At 42.9% G+C, this 22,274-nt stretch overlaps 2 protein-coding genes across 2 annotated transcripts; both read left to right on the top strand.

Annotated features, from left to right (window-relative positions):
* Nucleotides 1-135: 135 nt before the first annotated feature.
* rab30 (RAB30, member RAS oncogene family) lies at nt 136-5,606 on the top strand. Its single transcript, XM_061782602.1, has 4 exons — nt 136-634; nt 2,168-2,266; nt 3,253-3,520; nt 3,789-5,606. The coding sequence occupies exons 2-4, from the start codon at nt 2,174-2,176 to the stop codon at nt 4,037-4,039; spliced, it is 612 nt and encodes a 203-aa protein (XP_061638586.1). The 5' UTR covers nt 136-634; nt 2,168-2,173; the 3' UTR covers nt 4,040-5,606.
* Nucleotides 5,607-6,423: 817 nt separating this feature from the next.
* Nucleotides 6,424-20,454, top strand: prcp (prolylcarboxypeptidase (angiotensinase C)). Its single transcript, XM_061782588.1, has 9 exons — nt 6,424-6,840; nt 11,211-11,351; nt 11,464-11,565; nt 11,966-12,147; nt 12,213-12,370; nt 12,804-12,976; nt 18,015-18,182; nt 19,107-19,294; nt 20,122-20,454. The coding sequence occupies exons 1-9, from the start codon at nt 6,664-6,666 to the stop codon at nt 20,330-20,332; spliced, it is 1,500 nt and encodes a 499-aa protein (XP_061638572.1). The 5' UTR covers nt 6,424-6,663; the 3' UTR covers nt 20,333-20,454.
* The last annotated feature ends 1,820 nt before the right edge of the window (nt 20,455-22,274 follow it).

Below are 22,274 nucleotides of genomic sequence, written 5' to 3'. Positions count from 1 at the left end.
TGGTGACTCTAAATTGCCCGTAGGTGCGACTGTGAGTGCGAATGGTTGTTTGTTTCTATGTGCCCTGCCATTGGCTGGCAACCAGTTCAGGGTGTACCCCGCCTCCTGCCCGATGACAGCTGGGATAGGCTCCAGCACGCCCGCGACCCGCGTGAGGAGAAGCGGCTCAGAAAATGGATGGGATGGATGTATATTTATTTTTTTTATCCTGTTAGTTTTTCTATTGAAGGATCAAATTAGTTTACTGATTGATTGATTTCTTTTAATTGTTCGTTGTTTTATTTAAATAAGCAAATTATTTTTCTTTATGAGTAATAACCAATAGCATAATAATTATTAGTATTGGTTATGTTTTCCTAGGAATATTGCTGTTTTCCTTTCTTTTTGTTTAATCTAAATAGAAGCAGATGAGTTTGCAGTGCAGTGCTCCGTTAGACGAAGACGTCATTGAAGTGCAGTCTTCCTCCTCCTCCTCCTCCTCCTCCATCCAACGAAGGAGGATACACACAAACACACGTAGGAGTTGTGCTACTTACTCCCGGCCAGCCGTGCTGTGTGTCGCCGCTTGATGAGGTGACCGATGCATCGCGAGTAGCCGTCAAAAGCGGGGACATCCCCGGTTTGTTCTACTGAGGTAAATCGCGGTCTTGTTTTTCTTTTTTTTCCTCCCTCCATCGGGCTACATCTCCACAAAGGAAAAGAGCCAAAATGGCCTGGATAGAGCCAAAATGGCTTCACACGGTGGCTAGCTGCTCGTTAGCTATCCTCACTGTAGCCTCGCCGAGACGTCAACAAAGATGTTAACCATCCGAATTTAACTTGGTCCGCTCGGTCTAGCAAAGGGGAAAATAGTGACTCCAATGACCGGGCAACTATGAAGCGTCACAGTACTGCTGTGTGGTTTATTTTTTAATTTTTTCCCCCCACAACAGTTTTTGTTCATTATGGTTTCACTCGCAGAATGCAACGTTAGCTACACCTGCTGCACAATACAACGTGTACAAAGTACTTTTTCCCCCTTCAATTAGACACGGTGAAGCTCCTTCCCTCACTTCAACATGCAAAGATGCCACAAGATGGCACCAAAGCAATATTTTTACATTAGACGTGGCTTTGGCGTGAATACAAAAACAGCTAATCGGTGATAAGGAGATAAGTTCCCTATCAAATATCTGTAAATTTGCTAATGCCGAACCACGAATACGCGGGTGTTCACTGTATGTTGAAGAAAATTGAGTAGCCATCTCGTGGCATGTTGGTGCCACAGAACTATGTTGAAGTAACATGAGGAATTTCATTTCGACAAAAGAAGTGCTTTGTCTCCATCTAGTGACTTCGATAGGCAACTATAATCTTTTTGGGGGGGTTGGGGGTGACGATCGCTCATGGATTTTTCGTAGGCAGGGAAATGGTCGACAGTGGTGCCTCGAGATACGAGTTTAATTTGTTCCTTGACCATTCTCGGCGCTCAGAACACTTTTATCACAAATCATCTTTCCCCATTGAAATGAATGGAAATGCCATTAATCCGTTCCGTCCCCCCCAAAAAAATTCTTTAAAAAAAGTTCGTTTTTTAATTAAAATATTAGCACTCTATAATATTGTACTTTATAAACCATACAGTAATGGTGTAATTAAATAGAATGTAAATAATGAAAATGTTTTTGCCACATTTTGTTCCTTCAATTCAATTGACATTGTGCTGCACCTTCTGGTGTGTCGACCTTGGCCACCTGGTGGCAGTATAGTACAGACTTACGGATATACATGGACACGGTCAAACCTCCTGAGTATTCTTGTAAAATTATTATTTAGTCTTGGATAGTCTATATTTTTCAGTAAAATATTTTTTGTCAGGTTATGACTTTTTTTTTCCTGATAATATTATGACTTGATTGTTGTCAAACTCAGCTTTATTCATTTAGAATCACAATTTTCTTTCATTTATTCTCATAAAATTACCAATTTTGTCCCTAAATATTACCATGCGCATTACGTCTGTCTTCTGATTTGACCTTTTTCTAAAAATTCCGACAGTTATTCGTTTTTTTGTGCCTCAACTCTGGATGCCATACTCCGCAGTCTCCACTTGGCCGCAGCTGCCTGTCAGTGTCTTCTTGAATGTGTCTGCTATGATAATTGCACAGTATTTTGTTTGTTCCTTTAGGTGAGCATGAGTATGGAGGATTATGACTACCTGTTCAAAATCGTTCTCATCGGGAACGCCGGAGTCGGGAAGACATGCCTCGTACGCCGCTTCACTCAGGTTGGTGTGGAGTTAATTTCAAAAACTAAAAAATTTAATAAAATACATCGTCGATGCATTCATTATTCATTGTGTGAATGCTAAAGAGCATTTCACTTTTGCTCAGAAAAAAAGTGTATTATTATTGATTATTTTGGCAGATTTTTGCCACGCTTCCACATTCCTCCACTGATTCCAACCATTCCAACTCGCAACATATTCACAAAATCATGACATGCAGGGTATTGCTTTCCACATTCCCCCAAACTTTCCCCACATTTCCATATTGTCCACAGACATTTGGCAAAAAAGCTCCCCTCATTCCCATTCCAAATTCAAACTATCTCAGTACATCTGTTTTTCACATTCCAAGAATTAGCCCATTGCCCAAATTCCCCATTTTTCACAATCAAATTTGCAAATTTCGCAATACCATTTTGAAATAAAGAGAGACTTTACACATTCACCTCCTCCTTCCACGTTTGTTGATTCATTCCAATCATTCCAACTTCAAACTGTTTCGCTCATTCAGGACATTTTAGAATTCCCACTCCCCAAACTCCCAGATTTTCAGAGATTTTATTGACCTCCTTCTTCCACATTTCCTGACTGATTCAAACCATCCCGACTTCAAAATCTTCAACTCACAAAATAAGCGATATTGTACACATCTACCTCATCCTTTCACATTTCTTGACCGACGGAGTCAAACCAAACCATTCCGACTTCAAGTCTCACATTCAACATTTGAACGGTTCAGTTAAATCCACAGCATTTGACTTATATCATTCAATTCAAATGTATTGTGCATATGCGTGACATCAAATTTGTACCCGAATAAGTGTTTCAAAACCAACTGTTCTTGAAGATTCAATGCAAATATATGGAACTCAAAAAGTTCAATACAACCGAATTGTACTTGGGCAGTCATTCCTTCGCATACCACTAGAGGGAGCCTGCTTACCACACTGCGAATGACTGCTCAGGTTTTTCTGGGCTCCTTTCAGGGCCTTTTCCCGCCTGGCCAGGGGGCTACGATCGGGGTGGATTTCATGATTAAGACGGTGGAGATCAAGGGGCAGAAAGTGAAGCTGCAGATATGGGACACTGCGGGCCAGGAGAGGTTCCGCTCCATCACTCAGAGTTATTACCGCAGTGCCAACGCCCTCATTCTTACCTACGACATCACCTGCGAGGACTCCTTCCGGTGCCTTCCCGAGTGGCTGCGGGAGATCGAGCAGTACGCCAACAACCAGGTGGTGACCATATTAGTCGGTGAGTGTTTTTGGACATTCGTAACATTCGTAACACGTGTTTTCGATCCCTAAATTCCCAAAAATGATTTCATCCAAAGACTTCATCCTTGAATCCAAACGCAACAATCTTGGTCTCTTGGAATCACTTGGGGTTTGGCATTATTACAGAGTCCATTTTAGGGGGACGCTGGAACAGATGGATGGTATTTCCATTTTTTCAACGGGCAAAGATGATCTGTGTTACGAACGCGGTCACAGAACCAATGCAACTCATCAGTCGCCCTCAGGTAACAAGATCGACCTGGCCGAGAAGCGGGAGGTGGCGCGCCAGCGGGCCGAGGACTTCGCCGAGGCGCAGAGCATGCTGTATCTGGAGACCTCGGCCAAGGAGTCGGACAACGTGGAGAAGCTCTTCCTGGACCTGGCCTGCCAGCTCATCCGCGAGTCCAAGCACAACAAGCTGGACGACAATGACGCTGCCCCCGTGCCCGGCGAGGGCAAGACCATCAGCTACCTGAGCTGCTGCAGCCTCAACTAGACACGGCTCCGTTTCCCGCCGTCGTCGCGGCGACAAGTCACGCCCAAGTCTCAGTATTCACCAGCAGTGTTATGCTAAACGCTCCGTCGGCCGGGTTGGATTTTGTTGCCGTTTACATTAGAGAATGTGTGTGTGTGTTTCCCCCCCCCCCCCCCCTTAATATGTTGCACAATTGTCTTTCTGTAAAAGAAAGCTCTTTGAACATTGATTCCATATCCTTGATAGCCAGTTTAGGGTCCCATGTACGCATATGCTCTTCGTCCTCACTTGTTATGATAATTCAGCACACTCGTAGAAGGACCGTCGCACTAGTAAACTTGGCATACTAGTACAATTACGAATTGTACTAATACAGTGGACCCCCGCATACTCTCAGTTCGACCTCAATCTGCGGATTTGTTTTCCAATTTTTTTTCCCTATTCTTTTTTTTTTTTTTTTTAATATTTCTTTTTTCTTTTTGTTGTTTTTTTCCCCTTGTTTTTCAACCCGGAAAATGCTTAGTGGTACTTTTGGGGTAAAAAAAAAAACAAAAAACAACAATTCTTTTTTTTTTTTTTTCCTTCTTCTTTTCTTCCTTCTCTCGGTGCAATTGTAATGGCCGTCAATTATCTGCAGATTTTTTGCTATTCGCGGGATATAGGGACCAGGCCGGACCCTGAATAGTGAAAACTAGTAGTACTACCTACCACTCAAAATCTTTGATATCCAACTTAAGGTCGATGTACTAGTATGCTCCTTTTCCTCCCTACTAAGACAATTCAGCACACTAGTAGAACGACTAGGGTGTCTTGCTACTAGTGTGTGTCGTTGTTTTACTAGCCAGGATAAATAGTATACTCGTACTTTGACCTGAAGCTGGATATTGAATAAATGGGTACTAATACGTTCTTTGTCCTTACCAGTCAGACAATTCAGCGCAATAGTTTAATGGCAGGATATCAAGCATATGGAATAAATGTCCAAGCGGCTTGCTCCTCGACAAACTGTGAAATATTTTGCCTCCTACTTGCTGCTACAGTAGGGTTTCAGCCACCGTAAATCAGCATTTGATTCCATTTATTATTATTATTATTATTTTTTATTTTTTTTTCCATTTCGTTTTTTAGCCGTACTCTAGCTCTGGAAGGTTTTAACGGACTAATATTTCATTTTACGCCGAGGCATTTCTTTGTTTTTGTTTTTTTTGCCTCCGTAGCCACATAATTGTAACATGGCCGGCCTCCTGTCGTGTAATTTGTGTATAGTTGTGTTTCATTCATAAGCTTGCCAGCATGTTTTATGCCATAACTGCGATTTAGTGCTCATGTATTTATCAGAACTGTAACGTACTGTATTGCACACACACGCCGTATAACTGCACTCCTCCTATTGTTTTTTTGCTGTAACATTTTTTTGTCGTACAAATTTAGCACTTTGCTTTTATATTTGACATGTTTTTATTTTGCAGTGACTTATTTTTAATCCAATGGATGTGTGGTTAACGCAGTAGGAAAACACTACGGGGAGGTTTTTGTGTATAAAATATACTCTAAATTACTCTGAATAATAATAAATAATCTGACTAACGGTGGTCTTCAGCATGCCCAATTGGAATGTCTTTTGAACATGTTCAACCCCATTTATCGCAGGGATGAATAAGAAAGTAGAGACCGTAATACAAAGCGGATAGAAATCAGGAGATCTCAGTGGATATGTCAGAAGGAGTTTCAACTGAACTTCACCCATGTCCCGGGGGAGGCAGGGGGCCATGTCGCGCACCTACATGGGATCACACTCCTCAGCCTCCCTGGTAAGGTCTATTCAGGGGTGCTGGAGAGGAGGGTCCGTAGGGATTCCAATCTCAGATACAGGAGGAGCAGTGTGGTTTTCATCCTGCCCGCGGAACAGTGGACCACCTCACCACCCTCGGCAAGGTCCTCGAGGGTGCGTGGGAGTTCACTCAACCGGTCTACATATGTTTTGTGGACTTGGGGAAGCCAAGTGATTCAATCATTTTACGCATCATGGGAGTTTTTTTTTTGTTTGTAGCCATGCTTTGTCTGGTCCCTCACCTCGGACCTGTTTGCCATGGGCGCCCCCTGCCAGGGGCATAAAGCCACGGACAATTTAAGATTCTAAGATCACTGGGACACACAGTTCAAGGAGGAGCTTACTGTTTTACTTTTCCTAAAACAAGAGTCTTTTTCTTCTTTTATTTTATGGATTGTTTTTCTTACACAAGAATCTCTACTACTGTTTATGTATAATACAGAGTTTGAGTACTTGTGCCACCTCTGCTTTTTATAGATCCATGCTGAGATGTTAGCGTGTCAACGGAGCAACGTAAACAACTCCAACTCCCATGAGCCTTTGGGTTTAGCCAGCGACGATGCCGACGGCTCGCCGCTAGCAACTAGATGATAAAACGTGAACCAAATGGGGCTTTCTAAAACCCCGAAAGGAAGTTTCGTTGTTTATCGTCAGTTGCTGGACCCGTGATATTTATTGTCGCTTAAATTAGAAACACTTTGATGTCTGCTGACAGGCAGTTTCACTTCCTCTTTCCTCCTCTTTAAGAGGATCATCCGGTCTTCTGTCCCCAAAATGTGCTGACGGCGGGAGTGTTGACAGGACGGCAGAAAAAATGACATTTGGAGCCGGGAAGAGACTTTTGGATGTCGCTGCAGTCACCTGCATGCTATTATTGTTTGTTGGCTCTTTTCACGCCTTCAAAACTCGACAATTGTTCACCAGACGCGGAGGCTCGTTTCCCTCCTCTGAGATTCCCGTCAGCTATGAAACTTTTTATTTCGACCAGAAGGTGAGTTGAACCTTTTCTCCAAGTCTTTACAATGTACGCCGAATTCTTCTTTGCACTTTAAATGAGGGGGAAAAAAAAGTGTTTCCTAGTTTTCGTACCAAAAGTTAACCTTGAAACGCAACATTCAAATATGCCTCCCATTGGCTGTGAGTGGCAAAGATGACGTTGGTGCACTGCGACGTGATTTATCTTTTCCTTTCTTTTTTTTTTTCTTTTTTTTTTTTTTTGGTAGTCATTTTCCGCTATTCTGGAAACGATTAAAGTTTGGGTTGATTAAAAAATAGTAGCATGCACGTGCTGAATGAGGACTCGTTTTTGTCTTGGATTAGTTTTACATGGCAGCGCTATTACAAAACATTTATATAAAAAAAAAAAAAAAAAAAGTACTTTGACCAGAAGGCGAGTTGAATTTTACTCCAAGTCTCTAATATGTAGGCCAAATTCTTCATTATACTTTAAATGTTATGATGATACTAATTAAAAGCTACAATTCATTCAACGTGTTTGGTGTGAATGCTAACAGGTGCGGTTGGCGAGCTTAATTAATTATAATACACTCACGACGATCTGGTTTAGATTTTTTTTTTTCTTTTTCTTATTTTTTTTGGTGACCTCATCGTAGTTCATTGTGAGAAAATATAAAATATTCAGGAAAACGTACTTTGTTAGCGGTTATTCCCCCCCCCCCCCCCCACAGATCACATGTTACTCCAATATTTCCTTTTCTATCAAAAACCATACAAGACATTTTTATGTTCAATGGAAAACATAAATTCCAGTTAATTTCTGTGCATCTGTACAGTACCTGCATAACTGCAAGTCTCCCGTACACTGTATGTGACTTACTCAATCCTGACTAATGGCTGTTGGTGGTTAAGTGGATAGTTCCTGTTTGATGAAATCAGTGGATGGAGGAGTCCGACAAAGAAAGCCATGTCCCTGGGATAAGAGAATGCAATGGTAGTCAGAAAGAGCATAGTCCGCGTTGAGTGGAAATATTGGCACGTGACTTACAAATGTATAACAGAGAAGCATAATCATTCTTTGTACACTGCTCACCTGGGCAGCAACATTTGGTTACTGCAGCACTTAATATTGTTGAGGTCGCGCACGTGTTGTCTGCCCACAACAAAGCCCCCCTCCTCACTATTTCCTGTAGTAAAGAGCAACACAATGAGTGTGTACTTGTTCTTCCTTCGGTTAGTTTGTTGTTCCTAATTATTTTCCCTCCATTAATAATCTGTATTTTCTGGACATTTTATGCTTCCATTTTTTTTTTAGCGTTGAGATATGTTTACAACGTGTTTTAAAAACAGATGTTTTATTATTTGGGTTTTAACCATTTAAAAAAAAAAAAAAAAAGTTTGTCTCTGTATCGCAGGTTGGTATTAAATGTAATCCCCCTGATGAACAGAGAAAATATTTTTGAGAAATTTTTGAAGTTTGGTGTGCCATGAGATTGTAATGTTTTAATAAGTGTACACTACTCCCAAAATCGGTATATTGGGCTATTTAGTGACTTTTCAGGTACCTCAACTTGATCTGATAGGGGGTTTTCAATATGCAAACCATTGCTCTGGCGATTTTTTTTCTCTTTTCTCTCTCTGGTTTGGTTTTTTTTTTTTTTTTTTTTTTTTTTTTGTTAAGTTACGAGTCCGTGCTATGGTGTGTCCCGTGAATCAAACTTGACAACAAGCAGCAGTTTGGCAGATAGTGACTAACTCTTCAAGTGCTTGCCCGAAGCTATTGAAGGTTTTCATAAAACTAAACGTAAAACAAAGACAATCCCACATTGATTTAACCAAGCCACTTAATCATGTCTTACCAAAGTCTGCTAGCTTAATGTTAATACACAATTCAAAAACATCATAAACAGCCCAATGAAACTAACAATGTTGTTGCTGTAATATATTAAAAAAAATTAAAAAGGTGTATTTGAACAAATGCATACAACAATACTCACAGGCATATGTTCTTTATCTTCTGCGAAAAATGAATATTTTTGCAATTTAGTCGACTTTCTTGTTTTGTCATCGACATGCATTATGTGGCCCCCTGGTGACCAAGGCGCTCATTGCAGAAGATGTGTGTGTACATTTTTAAAAACGGGTTCAAAAAATGTTTGTTCATGTTTTTGGGGTGCGTGGAACAGATTATTGGCATTTTCATTCATTTCAATGGAGCTAGATGATTTGAGTGTTTTGACGTTCAAGCGTGGTCAAGGAATGAATCAAACGTAAGTCAAGTCACCAATGTATCTTTCACTTTTTGGTGAGTAATGTACAGTATTTATGTTGGCATAATTAGCCAGAGGGATGGGGAAGGGGAGTGCACGTGTGTTCCACCCACCGTCAGCATTCTTCCTCATCAGTGAGTCCATAAAGACTACTTCCTCTATCCTGATGCACATTGTCTTATCCCCTCGCCACTACACTTAAAAAAGTCCGTCTGATGCAATTCCCATTTGCTCGAGCCACGTCCGTCGCGCCGCCTTCGTCTTCCCACGCTGTCTGCGTGACAGCGGGTCACAAAGTCATCGCTCTCATCTCCGCAGGAAATCCTCTTTTTACTGCCTGCCGCGCAGCAAATGAATGGATGTCACTCATGCAGTAATTTCCACAATGTCCACAGAGTGGCACTACTTCTCAGGTAACCAGGTCTGGATGCTGAGAGGGGGCTTTAGGGGGCCCCCCCCCCCGACACCAGTTTTACCAGTTGGCATGCATAAAATTGAACAAGAAGTCAACCATATTGGTTTGAAGCCTGGCTAATTACAAAGCTTGTACTTTGACAAAATCCTTCTCGGGAATTTGCCTAAATGAGCCGCAATCGAAAGCAAGTATCTTGGACAGATGAGCGATGCTAAATTCAGAAGCATTTGTGTATCCTGGTGAAAATGTTTTTCAGGGGTCCCCAACAGGATCCCTGCAAAATTCACTCGGTAGCACTCCCTGGAAAGTTAGAAAAAAATTATCCTTCGACTCTTGTTTGATTGACCGACACGAAATGTCCGTCAGAACAGCACACGGGAAGTCGTCAGTTTGTATTTGCCGTAGCCGTTTTAGGCAAGTTCCTGCTCGAGAAGTGGCCCAAAAAAAGCTCCAATCAGAAGCAGGTATACACTCAACCGCCCCCTATTAACAGTTCGCCATTTTTGGCGCCATCTGTTGGCATCTTGGTGTCAAGGAACTGTAGAAGTGAGCTGAGGTCTCATTTAAACTAAGGTAGTTGTCTGCTGCCATCTTGTGGCATATGTAGGCAATTATAAATTATTTTGCGAGGTGTCAATTACCTGCGGGGATTCACTGTAGAGTTAAAAAAAACAAGCAATACCGCAGCATCTTGTCATTTCTATGTGTCTAAATCAATTACAGGAGCTGAATAAAAACGAGAAATTATGGCAAATATCAAACTGTGACCTTCTGAAAAGACAATATTCAGAGTAAAAGACTTCATTAAATGAATCAACAAAGCGACTGGAGAAAAAAGTGACCTTTTTAAAGGACACACAACCACATTTAAATGCTTTGTTCACACAATTATGTGGTGCATGCCGATCTGCCACTTTTTTTTTTTTTTTTTTTTTTTTTTTTCCTCTCTCTCCAACGCTGTCACGGTACGCCCACACGCTGCCAAGATGAGGCTGAAAGGACGCTTTGAATCTTTCTGCTGTCGTTGCCTTGCAAAGTCACTGCCTCCTTTTGTGTCCACAGATGGGCAAAAGAAAAACATTTTATTATAGAGGTGTCCAGGATCTTTGACAACTGTGTCATACACAGCGGATGGGAATGAATTACTTGATCACCATCTGAATTTGTAACTTCGGTTGATCATTTTGCATGGCAATTGATGGTCATTTTGTGTGTCTTCAACTTTGGAACAATAACACCAGTAGTTTTCACCTTTCTCACAAAGCCAAAGTTGTATTTGAAAATGTTCATGAACAGAAAAAAATAAAAACCCAAAACAAATTCAACAAAAAAAAAAAAAGAGTCCAGTTGCTTCGATTCAACCCTTGCTGATTACCATATAAGCTGAATGTCTAAGAATCTAAACAGACATAAAGTCAAATTAACAAGCGCATTGTTTTTTAATTCAAAAAAAAAAAATAAAAAATTGCTGTGGTAAGACGAAGTCCATTTTAGCTCTACGCCAGTTAAAAGCTCTGATATAATTGTGATGTCTCATCGCATAAATCTGAGCTGTAGTCCTGACCAAAAGGGAACCTAGCCTGTTGTTAACTGAAAAACATGCCTACTCACTGCTACCATGTCCCATGAAAATATTGCTCCGGTTGGTCTTGGAACCTACTTGTACGTTGAACTAAAAGGTAACGTGACTTCTTTTTATTTATTTATTTTCCACCCCAGATTGATCATTTTGGTTTCGTAGAAGATGGCACTTTCAAACAGCGCTACCTTGTGGCCGACAAGCAGTGGCGCTCGCCGGGCGGTCCCATTTTGTTCTACACGGGCAACGAAGGCGACATCACCTGGTTCTGCAACAACACTGTCAGTTAACCCGTCAAGTCATGTTTCATTCTTGCGTGCACATTATTCAAATACAGCGGAACCTCGACGTCAGACTTCCGTATAATGTACAACTGAGCTGGTTGTGGTCCAGGGCTTCATGTGGGACGTGGCCGGAGACCTGGGCGCCATGTTGATCTTCGCAGAACATCGATACTACGGAGAATCGATGCCATTTGGAGCGGACTCTTACAGCGTGAGTGAATATGCTTATCAAAACACTGAATCGCAAGTTGGACTCTCGAGAGTTCTTGGTTATTGATTCTTCCTCTTAGCAAGACATTCTGGACGATCCAGTTTGTGGTTTAGGCCCTCTTCTCCGTTCTCCGTGAACAAAGCAAGGTCCATAGAAGCGTTGCTCCGTGTCCAGTGAAGATTTCCTGTACTAACTCAACACACGGCCTTTGTCAAAACTGGGGGCAACCGTAGCGAGGACATCCCTACGTGTAAATGTCCCAAACTGGGCCTCATTAGTCATACATTGTAGCATTTCTTCATGAAGAGGTCGCACAAATGCGAGGGGTTTGCTCACTTTTGCGAGAGACTGTCTGCTGTGCGTGCGATTGTGTTTCAAAAGCGCACTTGTTTGTCTGCAGGACAGCAAGCACTTGAACTACCTGACCGCAGAGCAGGCCCTGGCGGATTTTGCCGTACTGATCCAGAATGTGAAGCTCGGCAGAGCCGGAGCCCGGCAAAGCCCGGTCGTCGCCGTCGGGGGATCGTACGGCGGGATGCTGGCCGCCTGGTTTCGGATGAAATATCCCAACGTTGTCGTCGGGTAAGGGCGGCAACTTCTTCCAAATGGGTAATTGCAACGCTATTTCAAAAATCAAATGTCCCCAGTGCCCTGGCCGCCTCCGCACCAATATGGCAGTTCACAGGGATGGCGCCATGCGGAGACTTCTACGAAGTCGTCACGCGGGACTTTGCCAAAAGCGGACCCAACTGCGACGCGAACATCCGAGCGTCGTGGAGGGCCATCGCTAACCTCTCCGCCACTGGTAAGACATTTAGTCCAGAACGCTGGGAAAACTAATCACAAGTTGAGTTTGAATAACGTTTGTTTTATACGATGCCCATTTCGTTCTGATTTACAACTGCTAAATTAGCCAATGAACGAAGATGGACGATATGTACAATAGTTCACAAATAAAGATTTGTACATTATTTAACATTCGTTGATTATTCATAAGCCAATTCTGTCATAAAATGTCAAATGTATGTCAGTGCGCAGTCAGCATTTTACTCATTTGTAATTTTATTGCCAATCGATTATTTAATGAGAGAAATGAATCCGTTTTAAGGGGGGGAAAAAGTAACTCCAAATATTCGAGGGCTTTTTCTAATCAAAAACGCTCACCGGGCTGGAGGAAAGCACGGACGGGGCTGACTGACGGCGTCATGAGACTCGGGCTCATGTCTTGCGGCGCGCAGCGCAGGGTCTTCAGTGGCTGTCCGAGGAGTTCGGCTTGTGCGCGCCACTCAAGAGCGACAAGGACGTGCCGGGCTTCAAGAGTTGGCTCCAGGAGACGTGGGTGAACCTGGCCATGGTGGACTACCCCTACAAGGCGGACTTCCTGCGGCCGCTTCCTCGCTGGCCCGTCCAGGTACCGACAGCGAAACTAAACTAAACCCGCCGTGCGCTTCTGTCATTACTTTCCATGAGCGGCAAAACCGAAAGAAATCTTGAGGCGATCTAATGCCACGAGGCTCCCGAGGTGGCGTTATGTGGCAATTCTCAGACAGTTGCTCTCAAGCTATTGGTTAATAATTTGTAAAAAGCAAACAAACCGCAGGGGGCTGACTATTGCTATCGAAATTGACCACATTTAGACACCCAAGCTTTCAGCCCGACAGCGACGATATTCAGTTTATGTTGTATTGCATAATGATACTTGACTGGATATAACCCTTTGATTTGTCCTTGCGAACACGCCTTCATTTCTTGCCGCTTTCCTCTCCTCGTCATTTTACAAGACGGCTCGGCAAATCTGCGGCCGCTTGTGTGAATAGCGACCGATGGATACGCGGGTTTATTGTACTTTCTGCCATCAAATGCGACATCGCTCTGCCTGTCACTACATGGCTGGCGTAGATGGATCAACAATGATACATGAAGGATAATCTTGGGGGGGGAAAATGGGATCATTTACCCGATGGGCAATCGTGTGCCGCGGCACCCTGTTTCAGAATCACTGCTGTAGTCGTTTTTGTGTCTGTGTATTTTGTATATATTGTGTCTATTCAATGCATTAGTGTTGTATGTAGTGTCGTCTATGCATTGTACTGTAGTGTTGTTTAGTATCTATGTATTATATACACACACTACACTATATTGTAGTTAGGGCTGCATGATATCGGGGAATGACCGATTGGTTGAAATGATTATTGTCTTTTCATTTTTTTCTAAATCGCCGATATATAGCGCAATGTCAAGTAATACAGGATCGGTGTAGAGAGAGTTCATTTTCTATGCGAACTAGTTCATAATGTAGAATTCCAAATTTGGAACTAAAAAACCAACTAGTTCATGCCCCCCACAACTATGTTATTGAAGGGCTATTAGTCTGAATATACTGGCATTTCATTTCCCCATTGTTGCCACCCATTCAGTCCACACTAGTAGCCAGCTGCAGCTTTCGCCCTACAATATCAAAAACGTGTCGCTTGAATGTTTTTTAATTGGGGAGTGAAAACAAAAACAGGACTTTCGTCCTGTATGTGCAAGCAAAAACATGCAATACACAACCATTTGTGGACATATTCACACTTGCATGCAATTTAGAGTCTCCAATGAACCTACCACGCATGATTTTGGGATGTGGGAGAAAACCCACGCAGGCACGGGGAGAACATGGGAACGCCACACAGGCGGGGCTCAGAACTGTGAGGCACGTGTTTTAACTGATACAAATAAGGATTTTCTTCGGAATAAAGTTTTACAATTATGGAGGTATTACAAAAGAACACTTTGAATCCCATTTACAGTCTTCCTGAAAGCTCCCTCTGCTGGTCCCTTTTAATATTACAGTTGATTCACTATATTCCAAAACGCCAACATCGCAGGGACTATTGCGCACGCACGCGTACATTGCGATGACGATGCACAAACAAAATGAAATTCAGCCCTAACTACTATTGTGTTTTTGTGTGAATGTGGAGTATAGTGTGGCTGAATTGTTGTATATTGTCGTGCACTAATATGTACTGTAGTGCAGTGTTTATACATTGTAGTGTGTTGCATTTAGTCCATCCATCCATTTTTCTGTACTGCTGATCCTGTTCAGGGTCACGGTGAGCTGGAACCTAGTGTGTATGGTATGCTGCAAACGTGTTCTTGTGAACTTCAAATCAGTTGTAAGGCGGCGCTTTCGGCAGTGTTTTCTACACAGTGCTACTATTGTGAACACAAAGTGTACAGGTTGCCGTGTGTGTGTGCATGTTGTTACAACAAGTCCAAATGCCTCTGGTTGTTCAGCAGACTTGTTCTATGGCGGCCTGTAAACGCTTTCTCACATAAAACGCGCTGGCGCCTGATTTGCATGTGAAATTCGCAGGGATTTATGGCAGCCGTTGCGGAACAAGAGGAGGGGCCTCGCGTTGGCTTTAGCGTCCCGACCTGTTTAGAATGCAAAAAAAAAAAAGCAAATCATCACAGTTTGGACTTCGGGTATGCCCCCTGAAAATACTCACTTTGACTGTACATTGTTTCAGGCGCAAATAACCCTCAATACAGTGGTACCTTGACACGTGAACAAGCCTGGAACTCAAATTATTGAAATGAAAAATGCCATTAATCTGTTCCAGCCCCCCATAAAACGCAGACAACAATTTTCGTGACACGTTTTTAATTTAAAAAAAAACAAACAAAAACAAGACAAAGGCACTCTACAGTATTGTACTTGGTTGCTACTTTGTGCATTATGATTTAATCGATTCATTGTGCGTCTCCTTCTGGTGTCTGCGCATTGGCCACAAGGGTGCAGTATGATCCATGTACATGTATACAGTGCTCCCTTGCTAGATCGCGGGTCACGTTGCGTTGATTCAGTGCATTGTGGATTTTGTTTGGGTCCCCCCCCCCCCCCTCCATATTAATAATGCACGTAGTTCACTGTATCGCGGTATTCTAACTGTATGTTGTTGTTGTTGTTGTTTTTTTTTTTTTTTTGTGGTAGAAAAAAACACTTCCTTACCTAAAACATTAAAAAAAAAAAATAAAATAAAAAAAAAATTCTTTCAATCACATTACAAGGAATGAAAATGTGTATATAGCGTAGAGTGCTACTGTGCATTACTGTATGTTTAAGAGTTTAAAAGATGTTTAAGAGTATAGTAGAGGTTAATAGGAGTGTGGGGAAGATCAGTAACATTCTGGTCGATGGTGTTAGGATTAAGCTAAGCGGACTTTCGTCAGACACACAAGGTGTAATTCTCTTTGTTTTAAGTTTAACAGTACACTTGAACTGGGAGTAGCAATAAACCGCTTTAAGAAAACACGTAGCCTCTTTTTTGAAGAATTGTTGCCCATTTACCAAACTGCTGCTTGTTGTGAAGTATCTAGCGCTCATGACTCAAATTTTTGCTCTCATCTCAAGACAAAACCATCGGCCGAGTGAGAGCTGGTACCTCAAAACTTGTAAGGTGAGGTACCACTATACTTTTGTCTGATTGAAGCTCCTCAACTTACTTCAACAGTTCCTTGCCACCAGATGGTGCACAAAAACAGTATAAAGGGGAATTTTTCTGTAAACCGAGGATAGATTACAAAAAAATTATCAGAAAATAAGCAAAGTACATTTTTTTTTTTTTGGGACAGCCTGTATTGGAGCGCCATCTTTTTTGTCGGTTTTGTTACGGTTGCACAGTTCAATCCCAAAAAAAAAAAACCCCCCCAACAAAAACTGGGATCTCCTTGTTTTTGTAACCCTGTTAGTGTTGTTACTGAGGCTTTTGTGCAAGCACTTGGTGGTGGTCGATGGATGAGGACGGCCGAGGACACGTCCAAGCGAAGATTTACACCGTGGAAGAAAAAAAAAAAAAAAGAGCAGCGGAAGGGGGGGTGGCATCTTCTCCTTAGTTTTCAGCCAGGATTAGCTTTATACATTCATCTCTGCCAACACCTCTAAACCCTCAATGGGCCCTTCTCACACTGGCTCACATAATCACATTAGCTTTGTCATTAAAAAAAAAAAAAAAAAAAAAGCTTCTCAGCCTAAAGCGCTTACACCGCCCATAGGGGTCGCATACATTAGAGGAACCTCTCTATGACCGTTTAGCCGGCCTTCTAGAGACACTGAGCCGTAGGGAAAGTAGAATATGCCTGCTGAGTGGGCAGCGGGGGGGTCAACGGTGAGCGCTGCATGTGACGAGGCAAGGTGGAAACATGGTGTTGAGGTCAGCTGGTAGATCGGAGGGGGGGGGGGGGGGGGAACTAAGTTTTGTAAAGAAAACAAGTGGGAGCTATTTGTGCTGGATAGAGATGAAGCCCTGCCAAGAATAGCGAAAATAAGCTTTATACAGTGGTGCCTTGATATACAAGTGACGGAAATATATATATATATTTTTTGAGAATATAGCCATTATTGGATTACTTTTTTTTTTTTCTTCTTTGTTTGCCTTGACTTGTGAGTTTAAACTTGATATATGAGCGCTGTATGGTGGCAGGTAACTGATGTAATTAGTAAATGGTCTTCAAACTGCCGCCACTTTCAGCTGAAGGTTGCTGTCAAAATAAATATAAAAGCAAGGACGTATAGCCAGCGCTACCTGAATGTTAACATACAATGAGAAATGCCATAAACGCATGGGCTAGCAATGAGCATTATGCTGGCGCCGTTGCCCTTTCAGCAACAGATATCTCAGCACAAATGTTGCTAAACTAAATGTCGACGGATATGACGACAAAATCCACAGGCATATATTCATAAGCCTTTGCGAAGAACGACAAATTTTATTGTCGTGCTGCTAAGCGCAGAGGTGGCAGAGGATCAGTATATGGGGCGGGGGGTTATCGCCAATTGTCCGTTATATCGAATCACTTCTTTCTTTATGACCATATGTACCAATATTACTGGACAGTACAAAATTATTGTATTTTTAATTTTTTTATTTTATTTGTTGGGCCCTAAAACGCCCAGAACCGTACACATTATTGTAAATATATGAAAAAGCTTAAATCTTTCAAATGTTATCCAATCTGATCACGCTGGTTTGCTTTTTGTTGTCGTGGCAAGTCGGGCAGGTAGCTTTCATGAGCCATGAGGAATTTTTTCGTTTTCTTTAATTTTTTTTCTTTCCAAAATCGGGTAACCTTGGATGCCATAGGCGGTTCAGCTTGACCCCCAAAAAATTCACTGTAGCAAAAATAGCATGTTCCAGACTGCCTTACAGGCCCGGAGAAATCTCTTCAAGAAAAGAATGCCGCCCACGCAATGCTGCTCTCTCTCTGCGTAGAACCGTTTGACAAGACTCTTATCTCAAGGCACCACTGTAATTGCTTCTATTAATAGTTTAGACCTGGGGTGTCGACTGTAAAAATCATACACTGCTCTGGAAAAAAATGAAGAGCCCACTGGAAAATTACAAATTTTGGTCGACCACTTAAATTCCGTTAACGTTGATCAGTGTTTCCCCCCCCCCCAGTCGGTGTGCAAGTATCTGGCATTGGATTCGTACGCAACCGACCAGCAGCTCCTTCACGGCGTGTCCCAAGGAGCCAAGGTCTACTACAACTACAGCGGAAGCTCCTCCTGCCTCAACATCTCCGAGACCGCCACCGGCAGCCTCGGCATATTCGGCTGGGACTACCAGGTAAAGAGAGTCCATTTGGTCACGGCGCAGTGAGAGACCTTTAATGTAAAATGTTATCCGGTGGTACCTTCACTCACCAGTGCCGCAATCTGAATTATTAGTTTTTTTTTTATTACAAGCCGTTGCATGGTCTGTTTTGAATTTTTCCTTTTTTTTTGGCTTTGCGTTGCAAGCAAAAAAAAAAAAAAAAAGTTGAACCATGATAGTCTGCCTCCGCAGGCGTGCAGTTTGGCAGATAGCAAGCAGCTCTTCAAAAAAAAAAAAAAGAGTTCAAGTGTGCTTGCTTCAAGATGTTTATTGCCACTCCCAGTTGAAATTCACATATTTAACCAAGCCGCACAAGTTTGTCTCAATGCTAACACATAATGCAAAGCACCATACGTGAGCTAATGAAATTGGCATCGGTATCACGGTAGAGACTTTTTAACAACAGATATTTCAACACAAATTGTGCGGACGCCTACAGACAGCGAATATAATGACACTCACGGCACGTATTCTTTTTGCTCTGTGAAAAACTAATATTACTACAACTTGGTTGCAAAGGGCTTCCCATTTTGTTATATGTATTAGACTGCCCCCTGGTGGCCGAGGCATGCACGCCAGAAGGAGCAGCACAATGTCCACTGAATTACCGAAACTGCTGTTAAATCCATTTTCTTTACCGCTTATCCTCACTAGGGTCACTATCCCAGCTATCTTCGGGCGGGGGGACGTTTCAATTCTTTACATTCTGTTTCACGATGTTTTTATACAGTCCTATACCGTCGTGTGGGTTTTTTTTTTTGGGGTGGGGCTGGAATGGATTACTCGCATTTTCATTCATTTCAGTGGGGGAACATGGATTTGAGGTACGAGGGCCTTCAATAACGAGCCAACCTCTGGTTAATCAGATCGTTAAACGAGGGGCTCCTTCCTCCTTAGGCCTGCACCGAGATGGTGATGCCCATGTGCACCGACGGAGTCCGCGACATGTTCGAGCCCGCGGAGTGGAACTTCCAGGCCTTCTCGGATGAGTGCCACGCCACGTTCGGTGTCCGGCCGCGAGCCGACTGGGCCGGTGTGGTTTTCGGCGGGAAGGACATCGCCTCGCACAGCAACATCATCTTCAGGTAAGCCCAGAAAATGAATTCATTTCAGTGAACGTCTATGCACACATTACAGGACAATTTAGACAATTCCAGAATAGTATAGGAACAAGGGCCAATCAAGTAGTTTTGGGCCCAAGTCCGGAAACAAACGCAATGCAGCTCAGCTTCTGACTTGCAGATGTCATGGCGAGCCGTAGGTTTTTACAAAAACCACCTCAATGTTTGAAGAGCATAAGAGTTCAAACTTACTGTTGCAATTTCCTCAAATGAAAAAGGGAGCTGTTGATTTTTAATCTTAAACATCATTCCGGATTTGTGTGTGTGTGTGTGTGTGTGTGTGTGGTGTGAGCCAAAATTCTTCGGGTACGACGCCGCTCGAGTGGGGGTGAATGTGCAATTAATAAGGAAGTGTAATGTGCATGGGCAAGGAGAGCCACAGTCGTTTATTTACTTTCAGCGTCCTTTGTTGAACACGACAAACAGTCAATACAAAATAAGACGAATGTGGAGACGAATGTGGAGAATGGCCCATCGCACTCACGACGAGGCCGAGCCCCCTGAAAGGCACATCACTGAAGTTACGTGTGAGAGAGAGAGAGAGAGAGAGAGAGAGAGAGAGAGAGAGAGACTTTTGGCTTTACAAAATGACTTGATTCCGTTACATTCTTTACTGGAACGGATTAATGGCATTTCAATTCATATCAACGGGGAATATTTATTTGATATACAAATATTTGAGTTCCAGTTTTGGTCACGGAACAGATCAAACTGGTAAGTCAAGCTACCAAACTGTGAGTACGATTCGGCCCTGAAAAAGAAGTCTGAATGGTCTCCTCGTGGTGTCCCAGTAACGGAGGTCTGGACCCGTGGTCTTCGGGCGGGGTGACTCGCAACGTGTCCGCCTCCCTGGTGTCCATCATGATTCTGGACGGCGCTCATCACCTGGACCTGCGCCACGCTAACGATCTGGACCCGCCTTCTGTGCGGCAGGCCCGCATGCTGGAGCTGAGCTATTTCCGGAAGTGGATCAGACAGGCCGCTAAAATGCACCACAATTAGGTTTGATACTGTTTTTGCATCAAGTGTGTGTGTGAATGTGTATATATACGCGCACACTTTTTTTTTTTTTTCTACAAATCAAATCAAGGATTTAAGGAATAAAAAATCTATATAATTCAGAATCCATGAGTCAGTTGTCTGTAATGTTTATTCTCATTCGGGTCACGGCATATCTCCGCTGACTTTCAGTGAGAAGCGGCGTCGACTCAACTGTTTTAGATTTAGTAGATCTTTCACGTATCTGTACTTATTTATTTTTCTGATGACTATTTACTTTGACTCCCTACATTAGAAAACAAATAGCACATTCTACTCCCTACTTGTTTGTTTTGCTGAATCAAGTCTGCACATGCGCAGTAAGAAGATGGGGTAGTCCATTGCATGAGAAGAGGGGGGAGCACGTTGTCTTTGAAGTGTGTGAATTAAGACGAAAATAATGGCTTTAAATCAAAGTAAACTTTATGAATCAGTTATTATGAAATGTTTGGGGGTCTTTGGAAATCTCAGGGCTTGAAAAGGGTTAGGGTAAGGCCGCCCGTGCCTGCAAGCCATACATTGCAAACCCGACGTAAACAAACAAAGTCTAACTTTTGAATATTGTAGCATAAGTCTGAATGTTTAGAATTCGGTGACCCTGATGATGCGGACGCCCAGTGTGCCGTGATCTGTTGTCTTCGATGTGTATTTTGTCCTTTTAATAGTGCGCCCGCCCGGGCAGGTCTTTGTTGCCTTTGACCCATCCAGAGCGAACGGGAACAATGGCACCAAGATTTAATAAAAGTCCGCAGTCTGAGGAGGCCAATAATGCCAGTAGCGGGAGGTTGTTGCCGTCTGACCCCGTCCTGCGGGACCCCCTTCCCCAGCGACCATTCACTCACCCACCGCCTGTTTGTTCCCCCTGCTGGCAATGTTATTAATACCGCTCCGTAGGGGGGTGAAGGAAGGTTAAAAGCGAGGCGGGTTTGGAGTTCACTGTCGTAAAACGCTCTCTCCTTAAATTACGTTATTCTGTACCCCAAAAATATTACTTTGAAAAAAAGAATATATATACACAACTGGAATTCTGGAAACATTCTCAGTATTTCCCGTCAAGTGAATTGGAAAAGCAAAAAAAAAACCCAAAACATTCTCATTATTCCCTTTCCCAATTCACTGTTTAGTTCATTCAGAACATTTTGGGAACTATTTTCCACATTCAAACAACTCTCACGTACCTAAAATTCCTTTTCACAGTAATATATACGTATATGTGTATGTGTATATATGTATAGGTATATATGTATATGTATATATACATATACATACATACACAGACACACACACACACGCATATATATTATATCCGCTCAGTTTTTTACTCACCGGAGCAGCGACCGCGGCCTTTGGCACAGGGAGACGGTGCCGGCATCCAGGTGAGGCTACGCAAGAGAGGATACAGATTGGCGTTTCCGTCGATCCACCTCGCGAGTCTACGCTCCCTACCCAGCAAAATCGCCGAACTTCATCTTCTGATGAAGACCGCCGTGTCCTTTACGGAGGCTCGGCTTTGTGAGGCTGTACCCGATGGTGCCGTCGTGCTTCCCGGCTTCCATCTTCACCGGGCAGACCGCGACATGGAATCATCGGGGAAAACAAAAGGCGGCGGGAGATGCTTCCACATCGACGAAAAATGGTGTACGGAGGTCAGCGCACAGTGCAACCCGCATTTAGAATCGCTGTTTTTGAACTGTAAGCCATTCTACTCGCCTCGTGAGTTCGCATCATTCATTCTCGCCGGTGTCTACATTCCGCCTCAAGCTACCACGAACGCCGCACTGCTAATGCTCGCCGAACAAGTCAACGAAATTGGCAAAAAAACACCCGGACTCACCCCTCATTATTCTCGGGGACTTCAACAAAGCTAAACTCAACCACAAACTCCCGAAATACAAGCAGCACATCG

Source organism: Phyllopteryx taeniolatus, chromosome 8, assembly GCF_024500385.1.
Source record: "Phyllopteryx taeniolatus isolate TA_2022b chromosome 8, UOR_Ptae_1.2, whole genome shotgun sequence".
In the NCBI taxonomy this organism is placed as follows: Eukaryota; Metazoa; Chordata; class Actinopteri; order Syngnathiformes; family Syngnathidae; genus Phyllopteryx; species Phyllopteryx taeniolatus.
Note: the sequence above shows the minus strand (reverse complement) of the source record. Positions and strands in the feature narration are given on the sequence as shown.

Bases quoted from the DNA above. Each gene is read 5' to 3' on its own strand.
- rab30 (XM_061782602.1), top strand. From the start codon at position 2,174: ATGAGTATGGAGGATTATGACTACCTGTTCAAAATCGTTCTCATCGGG. The intron at 2,267-3,252 runs GTTGGTGTGGAG...GGCTCCTTTCAG, and splicing joins TCGTACGCCGCTTCACTCAG to GGCCTTTTCCCGCCTGGCCA. The intron at 3,521-3,788 runs GTGAGTGTTTTT...AGTCGCCCTCAG, and splicing joins GGTGGTGACCATATTAGTCG to GTAACAAGATCGACCTGGCC.
- prcp (XM_061782588.1), top strand. From the start codon at position 6,664: ATGACATTTGGAGCCGGGAAGAGACTTTTGGATGTCGCTGCAGTCACC. The intron at 11,566-11,965 runs GTGAGTGAATAT...GTTTGTCTGCAG, and splicing joins TTGGAGCGGACTCTTACAGC to GACAGCAAGCACTTGAACTA. The intron at 19,295-20,121 runs GTAAGCCCAGAA...GTGGTGTCCCAG, and splicing joins CACAGCAACATCATCTTCAG to TAACGGAGGTCTGGACCCGT.